This window comes from Paroedura picta, chromosome 17, assembly GCF_049243985.1.
Source record: "Paroedura picta isolate Pp20150507F chromosome 17, Ppicta_v3.0, whole genome shotgun sequence".
Classification (NCBI taxonomy): Eukaryota; Metazoa; Chordata; class Lepidosauria; order Squamata; family Gekkonidae; genus Paroedura; species Paroedura picta.
The window spans coordinates 112,958-123,088 of record NC_135385.1 but is presented as its reverse complement, the minus strand read 5'-3'; the positions used below and the strand labels follow the sequence as shown (position 1 = coordinate 123,088).

Here is a 10,131-nt window from a genome sequence, read left to right as displayed (position 1 = left end):
CGAAGATTACATCCTGGGCACACAAATACAATTTCTGCATGTCATCAGAAAGGTTGCACATTTTGCAGAGACAGATTCCACCTGCACATCTGCAGCCCTTCAGGCTTATGTCATGGTTTCGGTAAAGCTTTCTGCCCAGTGGCCTGTGTCTCTTAGCATTGCGTTTCCAAAAACGTTTGGCATTCTTTTGATAACTGTTGATTCTGTTGACCATTGTTGATAACAGCCTGTCCTAAGGTCATGATGAAAACTGTGGCACTCAAATCAGAGGAACAGGGGAGCCTGCCCCAAACCTGCAATCATGAAAGTGTTCCGATAAAATGTGCTCATTTCTTTTGTGCACTGAAGTGGCAGCAGTCATGTCAGACTTCTGTCAAGGAACCTGATGGAACAGCAGATTTCAGAGGTCAGTAGACATCTGTGCTGACGTGGAGTGGCCAAGGTCTTCTGCTCTAGTAGCTGGCCTCCCCAAAACGTGTTTGTTCTTTCGGCCAAAGATACTGCTGCTGAACAAGATCTGCAACAGAGCATGCTGCAGCAGCCCAAATGTAAATCTGGCCACGGGGTCTTCATGTTCATGCGCACGTGTTCATGTGTTCGCACCTGTTCTCTGCTCAGAGATATCTCTCAGCCCCTGGAAAGCCATCTAAGCCTTGAAGAACTCCACTGAGACCTATTTTAACAAACCATTTCACAAAGGCAGCCTGGGAAGGGTATACCAGCAAATCAGGACTGTTCTTGAACATAATGTGAGTTTCTTTAATAGTTGTCATGATTCAGAGACGGGGAAGTAAGGAATGCCACTCAGTTTATATGGAAGGAGCTGCCTGGAATGGTTGAGTTTCGGCCAACTTGCTGGTTAAGCGTGGCTGGGAAACAGTTTGGGATGTGTTGGAATTTGTTTAACAAAAGAACTCTCTTTGGGGTATACTCGAGAGGCAGGAAGGGAAACATTTTAAATCAAATGTATCCTAATCTATATCAGTGCAGACCTGCAAAGATGCTCGTTCTGCACATGTTGGATAATGCACTTCCAGTGCGGATTTGCAGCTGGATTTTCCCGCGTGAAACAGGGAAATTTACTTCTGAAGGGCACTGACGGTGCGTTGTCCAGTGTGTGCGGAACAGATCCAGCATGGGTGAAAATGTCCCCATTATCTATATCAGCTTTTCTCAACTTTTTTCCATTCAGAAACCCCTCAAACTTCCTTCAGGTTTCAAGAAACCCCTGAAGTGGCAGGATCCTGCAGAATATGGTTGGGAAGCAGAGCTGATCTGGGGCCCCTACCCTACCCCCCCCCAGGCCATCATTGGCAACTTTTTTGGGGGGTCAGCTTTTAAAAATAAATAAAAAATTAATTCCCACCCATTCAGGAAAGTCTTCCAGTGACACCAAGAAAGCTTGGCCTATATCACATAAAAGCTGCTTATTTTATGGTGTGTTTACTTAAGTCCCTACCTAGAGAGGGGTGCTTTATAAATCCAATAAATAAAATAAATTAACATTAATATGTTACTCTCTGGCTGCAGATCATCTTACCTGGAGGACAGCGATTGTCTACAATGCCCCAGGGACTGTAGGTGAAATTATTTTCTTATGTGAGGCTTAAAGGTCGTCATATTTTAAGGCTTCGGGGAGAATTGTATTTTATGATGTTTTTAGGGTTGTATTGTATATTTTAAAGGTAAAGGTAAAGGTATCCCCTGGACAAGCACCGGGTCATGTCTGACCCTTGGGGTGACGCCCTCCAGCGTTTTCGTGGCAGACTCAATACGGGGTGGTTTGCCAGTGCCTTCCCCAGTCATTACCGTTTACCCCCCAGCAAGCTGGGTCCTTGGAAGGATGGAAGGCTGAGTCAACCTTGAGCCAGCTGCTTGGATCGAACGTTAACATGCCAGGGTTCGGACCTGGGGCTGTCTGCTTGCAAAACTGATGCTCTCCCATTGATCCATCTGTGTCCAAGGTGGGGTGAGGAAGGATGATCATTCTGACCGTGAATATGGGAGAAAGATACCATCTGCTCGGCACTGCCCTAATTTGCTTTCTCGCCATTAGGAACCGTTCTTATACCCGGGACAACACAGCTGACTTCAAGAGACATTCTGCACCGACTGCGGGTCTCTCAAGCCAAGTGTGTCATCACTGATCAAGTCCTGGCCCCAGCCGTAGACAGCGTCTCCTCCCAGTGCCCCTCTCTAGCGTTCAGGATCCTAGTGTCAAGGGAGCCTCATACTGCATGTCTGCTGCCTACCATTGTATATTTTACGGAATATTGTATTGTGAACCGCTGTGAGCCAGCTTGCTGGGAGCGGTGGTATATAAATTTAATTATAAATAAATAAATAAATAAATAAATAAATAAATAAATAAATAAATAAATAAATAAATAAATAAATAAATAAATAAATAAATAAAAATATTTTGCTTAAAAGAATGCAAATCTTCCCCACATTGACTAGAATGTTCCTTTGTATTGTAAATGCCTCTCTTCTCCATGGACATAAGCAGAGTCAGCCCTAATCCATGAAGCACAACATTTTGTCTGTTCTGGCTGGGAGCATCTCTCCTTTGAGCCTGAAATCCTAAAAGAACTGCCACATCCTGGGACTCTGCATGCAGCTGTTCTGCGCCTGAGCCTCTTTCCCCGAAGCAGGCCACCACAAATCGAGACTCGTCCTTCAGAAGAAGAAAGGTGTTATACCCCACTTTTACTGCCTGAAGCGGCTTACAATCCCATGGACAGCTATAAAAGGGGATCAGACAGATCTGTGGCAGAGGGGCCCATCATAGAATCGTAGAGTTGGAAGTGACCTCCAGGATCATTTAGACCACGGATAGTCAAGCTGTGGTCCTCCAGATGTTCATGGACTACAATTCCCATGAGCCCCTGCCAGCATTTGCTGGCAGGGGCTCATGGGAATTGTAGTCCATGAACATCTGGAGGACCACAGCTTGACTACCCCTGATTTAGACCAAGAATGCAGGAAATTCACAACTACCCGCCCTCCCACAGTGACTCCAATTCCCTGCCCAATTCCATCAATGGCTCCTGGCCCAGCTGATTTGGTCCAAAGACTGTAAACCAGTGCTAGGAAGCTACATTAGGAAAAACCTTGGCCTCTACACCCTGTTTCTTGGTCCTCCAGGGCGGCTGGTTGACCGAACAAGATTCGGGAATCGATGGCCCACTGGTCTTGACCTAGCGTGATTTCTCTTGCATTCTGCCCATCTCTTTTTGGCTTCTTCCTACCCTTCATTCCTCCCTCCCTCTAAAAATGCCGGTCGGGGGGCCACTGAAGCTCACAACCCTCCAACCAGCATCTGTGAAAGGCCGTGGGGAGAAGAGACGGCCCTCTGGGAGATGAAGATTTAAAGCGGACCACGAATGAGAAGGTGCCTCACCTGGACGCACTGAGCCACCTTATACTGAACCAGGTGCTCAGTCCATTACGGTCTACTCCGACAGGGAGCAAATGGCTCTCCAGTGGGCCAGGTCTTTCCCATCACCTGTGCCCCGGTCCTTTCAACCAAAGACGATGGGGATCAAACCTGGGCCCTTCCGTAGGCCAGGCAGATGCTCCACCACTGAGCCACAGCTGTCCTCTACCTGGCGGAGACGGAGACCATCTGCAGCAGCGGCTGCCCAAACCCGCTGCCTTCTCCCCGTGCGTCCTTGAGCCGGTGGCGAGACGGATCCTCCCCTACTGCTGCGGGCTGCACGGAGACCACGGTCCTCCTACGGAAGTTCTGCCCCAGCAGGATGTAGATGAAAGGGTTCAGGCAGCTGTTGGCGTAGCCCATGCTGATGGCCACGTTGTAGGCGTAGTAGAAGGGCAGGGTGGGCTGGTGGACGGCCAGCTGCACGAGCTGCAGCAGGTGGAAGGGGGCCCAGCACACGAAAAACGCCAAGCAGATGGCGATAGCGATGCGGGTCACCCTCTTCGTCCGCAGCCTGGTGCCCCTCTGTTCCGTCAGCGCCCGGGACGATCTGGCCATCCTGAGCAGGATCCTCCGGTAGGCCGCGGTGATGACGGCGAAAGGGATGGCGAAAGCCAGGAAGAACTGGTAGAGGGTGTACCAGTAGATGTCTCGTCGGGGGTCCGGCAGCTGAATCCCGCAACCCAGCAGCCCGCCGGGCAAGGGGATGAGCTGGGTGTACATCCACACGGGGGTGATGCTGAGGAAGGAGAGGGCCCAGAGCACGCAGATGGTCAGGACGGCCATGGCGGGCTTCCGGAAGCGGGCGGAGGCGAACGGGTAGACGGTGGCCAGGTAGCGGTCGATGGACATGGCCGTCAGGATGTAGGTGCTGCTGAACTGGCTGTTGGCATCCAGGGCGGTGATGAGGGTGCACATGGTCTCCCCAAATCGCCAGGCTCCCTGGCCCAGCAGCTGGTGGATCAGGAAGGGCATGCCCAGGAGGAACAACAGGTCGGCCATCGAAAGGTTGAGGATGAAGATGTCCGGGACGCTGCTGCCGGGGCTGGATTTTTTTAAGACGGTGCAGATAACGAGGCTGTTGCCGACGATACCCAGCAGGCAGATGATGCCGAAGAGGGTCGGCATGATGATGTAGGAATAGCTCACCGGGCTCGGCTCACCTGCCAAGCGGAGATCAGTAAAAAAAAACCCTATTTTTTACATAATTCTTACAGGTAAAATAATCTGAAAAAATATTTATACTCTCCTTGGCCTTTCCCAAGCACGTCACAGCAACTTCCCCAGCCCTGATGCTTCAACTCAGGGGTAGTCAAACTGCGGCCCTCCAGATGTCCATGGACTACAATTCCCAGAAGCCCCTGCCAGCGAATGCTGGCAGGGGCTCCTGGGAATTGTAGTCCATGGACATCTGGAGGGCCGCAGTTTGACTACCCCTGCTTCAACTAAACGAAAAACATACCCATCCTGAAGCATACTTTCCCTAACCCTAACCCTAAGATGAGAACTTAAAGGTAAAGGTATCCCCTGTGCAAGCACTGAGTCATGTCTGACCCTTGGGGTGACGCCCTCCAGCGTTTTCATGGCAGACTCAATACGGGGTGGTTTGCCGGTGCCTTCCCCAGTCATTACCGTTTACCCCCCAGCAAGCAAGCTGGGTCCTCATTTTACCGACCTCGGAAGGAGGGAAGGCTGAGTCAACCTTGAGCCGGCTGCTGGGATCAAACTCCCAGCCTCATGGGCAAAGCTTTCAGACGGCTGCCTTACCACTCTGCGCCACAAGAGGCTCTTAAGATGAGAACTTAACCAGGTGCAAAACCCTATTGTTTACAGGTAAAACATTATGACAAAATATTTATACTCTTCTTGGCCTTTCCCAACCATGTCCCCAGCCCTAAGGCTTCCACTAAACCAAAATCCTACCCATCCTGAAGCATACGTTCCCTTCCTCTAACCCTAACTTGAGTACTTAACCAGAATCACTCGGGATTAGTGGGCGGGGACCACAGCAGTCAGCCGGCTGAAAAGCCGGCAAACCGAAGGTTGCCACAAATTTGGGTTGCCAGCCACCCGCGGTTGGGGGTACGAAGAAAGCAACCAGTCCGCAGATGCAGTGAACAAATCAGTGGGGAAGCAGACAGGCTGGCTCTAACAAAGTAGGAAGAAGAAAAGTCTTACATTCAGATTAATGCGCGATGCCAAAACATGGACCGGTTAAATAGCACGTTTTCACCGCTTTCTTCCACAGCTGAACTACAAAGTGAAAATGTGGGCGTTACCAATAAGAGATCCGTAAATAAACATGTGTAAAGCGACCTTTTCTCCGTATTCTACTCGCTAGGGCCAGGAGGAATTTTAGTTTGCAAAACGGCTCACACAAGGAATCTTAATGTTCAGCCTGGAGAAAAGGAGGTTGAGAGGGGACATGATAGCCCTCTTTAAGTATTTGAAAGGCTGTCACTTGGAGGAGGGCAGGAGGCTGTTTCCGTTGGCTGCAGAGGAGAGGACACGCAGTAATGGGTTTAAACTTCAAGTACAACGATATAGGCTAGAGATCAGGAAAAAAATTCCACAGTCAGAGTAGTTCAGCAGTGGAATAGGCTGCCTAGGGAGGTGGTGAGCTCCCCCTCACTGGCAGTCTTCAAGCAAAGGCTGGAGAAACACTTTTCTTGGATGCTTTAGGATGCTTTGGGCTGATCCTGCGTTGAGCAGGGGGTTGGACTAGATGGCCTCTATGGCCCCTTCCAACTCTACGATTCTATGATTCTATGATAATGTTGGTTGAAATGATGTTTATTATGTGGTCAGATTTAATTTTGTTCCTCTCGCTTTTTTCCTCCGTTTAAGATGCACTGGGTGGGCCCTTTTGCAAACCAGCAGCAAGGTTGCATGCAAAAATTGTCATTCTTCTGGCACAGGCTTTCTCAGCCAGAATTTCGTGAAACCCTGGGGTTTCTTGACAGCCCTGGAAGCGTTTCCCAAATGAGTTAATCTTATATATTTTAAAAACGTGTTAAACATGTATTGGGGAATATGACCCATATACGGCCATGTAGACCGGCCCTCCCATCCCAAAATGGCTAATGATGGGCCTGGAGAGGATGGGTCCCAGGTGGGCGTGTCCACAGCTCTGCTTCCCATATCCTGCAAGATTGTGCCACTTTTGGGGTCTGTTTCAGGGGTCTCTCACTAGTAAAAAGGTTAAGAAAGGCTGTTCTAGGAACTATAGAATACATAGAAAATGTTTCTTTATACAGGTTTCTTTAAGGTTTTCCAACGGATAATTCTCACGTTGTTACCTTGTAGTTCAGCCACTGAGGAAAGCTGGTGAAAACATGTTATTTGATCTGTCCACGTTTGGGCATCGCATATTCATTTGAAGGAAAGATTCTTATTCCTACTTCATCGTAGGCGGTCTGTCAGCCATCCAGAGACCGGGAATTCTTCCAGAATTACTGCAGACCTCCAGACGGTGGGCCCAGTTCCTCTGGTGAAAACAGAAGCTTTGTAGAGGAGGTCGATGACAGGGGTAGGCAAACTGTGGCTCTCCAGATGTCCACGGACTACAGTTCCACAGGCTCATGGGAATTGTAGTCCATGAACATCTGGGGAGCCAGAGTTTGGCTACCCCTGTCAGGACTAAACCAAAAAAGGAGCAAAACCCAACCTTAACAGGTAGGAACTCAAAAGTTGAGCTGAACAATAAAAATAATGTAAAACTTGTTGGTTGTTTATTGTGGTGCACAATTAAAAACAGAATGAAAACTTCTTAAAAACTAGCAAATAGCTTTTTCTGACGCACTTGAGATTACACTCTGAGTGCTGAACTTAATGATAGCGAAGAGTGGTGACTTTAGGAATTTGTCTCCAAAAAGGCAAAAGGATAAAATTTACACATTACAGACCCCACTCAACCATTGAGCTATATAGAGAGTTCTCTATTTCTATATAGAGTGTATTATTTTAATCTTGACTACTGAGGAAGACCCGGAAGGGTCGAAAAGCATTTGGACCTTGGTTCTATGTGCTGTTAGTTCGGTATAGTTTTTAAGAAGGTTTTATTCTGTTTTTAATTGTGCACCATAATAACCAACCAACAAGTTTTATATTATTTTTATTGTATAGCTCAACTTTTGAGTTCCTACCCCTGTCAGGAGCCTGTGGCTCATGGGAATTGTAGTCCGTGGACATCTGGAGAGCCACAGTTTGGCTACCCCTGCCAGGAGCCTGTGGCTCATGGGAATTGTAGTCCGTGGACATCTGTAGAGCCACAGTTTGGCTACCCCTGTCAGGAGCCTGTCGCTCATGGGAATTGTAGTCCATGGACATCTGTAGAGCCAGAATTTGGCTACCCCTGTCAGGAGCCTGTGGCTCATGGGAATTGTAGTCCGTGGACATCTAGAGAGCCACAGTTTGGCTACCCCTGTCAGGAGCCTGTGGTTCATGGGAATTGTAGTCCATGGACATCTGTAGAGCCACAGTTTGGCTACCCCTGTCAGGAGCCTGTCGCTCATGGGAATTGTAGTCCGTGTACATCTGGAGAGCCACAGTTTGGCCCCCCCTGCTCTATGGTGTCACATCCCCCCACCCCCCAAAATAATCTACAGGAATTTCCCAACCTTCAGCTGGCAGCATTACCACAGAGGTGCCCGTCAAAGCGGCACTGCCTGACTCATCGCTCATCTACGGCGAGAAGACTTCTCGCTCGACATAAAATACTTCCAGTCCGCATAAACAGAGACACTTGCTGAATGTGGCACCGTCTCCCCCAGGTCTAAAGAGCTTCTCCAAGTCTGAATCCCCAGCAAATATTTCAGCAGACAGTTCCAACACCGCCTCCCTTGATGCAGAGGGGGTCTTTCCCCACACGCCTGGTCTACAAGCAGGGCACATGCATCTGTTGCTGTGCTTCTTGTTGAAGGAGCCTCAGAGAGGCACAACCAGACCCATGTGCAAGATGCTTGGGGGGGGGGAGAGAGAAGGCGCATGAGGCACGTCCTCGGTGCTTGGAGACCTTTCTAAGAAAACAGCACGGGGGTTATGTTAACAAATGCGTTTCAGGCACGGCATGAATGTGCCGATGCGCACGGGGAAGCCCCCAAACACCTATTGAGCAGCGCATACATTGTGCATACACAGAAGTTCACCCGGCTGTGTTGTTTCCCCACATGTGCGCATAATGCATTCGTGGGGATTTGCCCCCATGCTGTTCATCCAGGAATTCTGCCTTAGAGGTGCACTTGCAGTTCTGCAGGCTTGTAGGTTCATTTCATGTGTCCTATTGTAAACCTTTTGCAGGTTTATTTCATGTGTCCTATTGTAAACCTTTTGCAGGTTTATTTCATGTGTCCTATTGTAAACCTTTTGCAGGTTCATTTCATGTGTCCTATTGTAAACCTTTTGCAGGTTTATTTCATGTGTCCCATTGTAAACCTTTTGCAGGTTTATTTCATGTGTCCTATTTCGTTACATTCCCTGTTGCCCCCGATTCCTTTCGAGAGGGCCAGCTGTGCAATGCATCTAACGCATCCCGGGTTTCGCAACGTGCACAGATCCCTGGACCAGAAACGCCTCTGGAAGAGCTAAAACCTGAGATCCCGGAGGGCAGCTCTTCACTGACGCCCAGAGGCGCAGAGAGGAGCTCAGATCTCCCTGCGTCCTGCAATCCTCGGCCACGTCTCCCAAATCAGCCCTCCCGCTAAGCCTCACCGGAACAACAACCCTGCGAGGTAGGCTGCGGGGCAGGCAGGCGGCGAGCGCGGGATCCTCCCTGCCCACCCGTCCGGCTCCCCACTCACCGCGGTGGGAAAAGTTTTGCTCGGCCCGCGAGAGGTTCAGGGCGCAGGGGTCCGTGGCCAGGCTGTGGTTCGTCCGGGCGGCCATCCTGCGGCAGGCAGGCGGGCGGGCGGGCAGGTAGAGGCTCCAGCGCGGGCGGGAAAACGACCAAGGATCTCCTCTTCCCTTCCTTCCCTCCTTCCTTCCCTCCCGCCGGCAGGAGCTCGGCTGCAGCTGCGGCAGCGTCTGCCTACATCGGGCCGCCCTCCGCAGGGCAAGGCAGCAGGCGAGGCGGGAAGGGGGCGCCGATCGTCTGCAAGGAGGGAGACTCCCCACCCCCAGCCCCTCTTAAGATTGCCTTCTCCCCCCCCCCAAAAAAAGCCCCTTTTGCCCTCACAATGACCCTGCAAGGGAGGCTAGGAGAAGAAGGGTTGGTTCTTATATGCCGCTTTTCTCTCCCTGAAGGAGCCTCAAAGGGGCTTCCAGTCGCCTTCCCTTTCCTCTCCCCTCAACAGACACCCTGTGAGGTGGGTGAGGCTGAGAGAGCCCTGAGATTACTGAAGAAGAAGAAGAAGAGTTGGTTCTTATATGCCGCTTTTCCCTACCCGAAGGAGTCTCAAAGCGGCTTCCAGTCGCCTTCCCTTTCCTCTCCCCACAACAGACACCCTGTGAGGTGGGTGAGGCTGAGAGAGCCCTGAGATTACTGAAGAAGAAGAAGAAGAGTTGGTCCTTATATGCCGCTTTTCCCTACCCGAAGGAGGCTCAAAGCGGCTTACAGTCGCCTTCCCTTTCCTCTCCCCACAACAGACACCCTGTGAGGAAGGGGAGGCTGAGAGAGCCCTGAGATTACTGAAGCAGAAGCAGAAGAAGAAGAAGAAGCAGAAGAAGAAGAAGAAGAAGAAGAAGAAGAAGAAGAA

At 50.2% G+C, this 10,131-nt stretch overlaps 1 protein-coding gene and 1 long non-coding RNA gene across 2 annotated transcripts; one reads left to right on the top strand and one right to left on the bottom strand.

The window, feature by feature from the left end:
• LOC143827337 (uncharacterized) lies at positions 1-2,292 on the top strand. The gene is made up of 3 exons (XR_013227262.1): positions 1-406; positions 1,531-1,577; positions 2,057-2,292. It is a non-coding gene; the product is annotated as an uncharacterized LOC143827337 (long non-coding RNA).
• Positions 2,293-2,835: 543 nt separating this feature from the next.
• Positions 2,836-9,393, bottom strand: MCHR1 (melanin concentrating hormone receptor 1). The gene is made up of 2 exons (XM_077316818.1): positions 9,238-9,393; positions 2,836-4,602 (listed from the first exon to the last, which is right to left on the bottom strand). The coding sequence occupies exons 1-2, from the start codon at positions 9,320-9,322 to the stop codon at positions 3,605-3,607; spliced, it is 1,083 nt and encodes a 360-aa protein (XP_077172933.1). The 5' UTR covers positions 9,323-9,393; the 3' UTR covers positions 2,836-3,604.
• Positions 9,394-10,131: the final 738 nt, after the last annotated feature.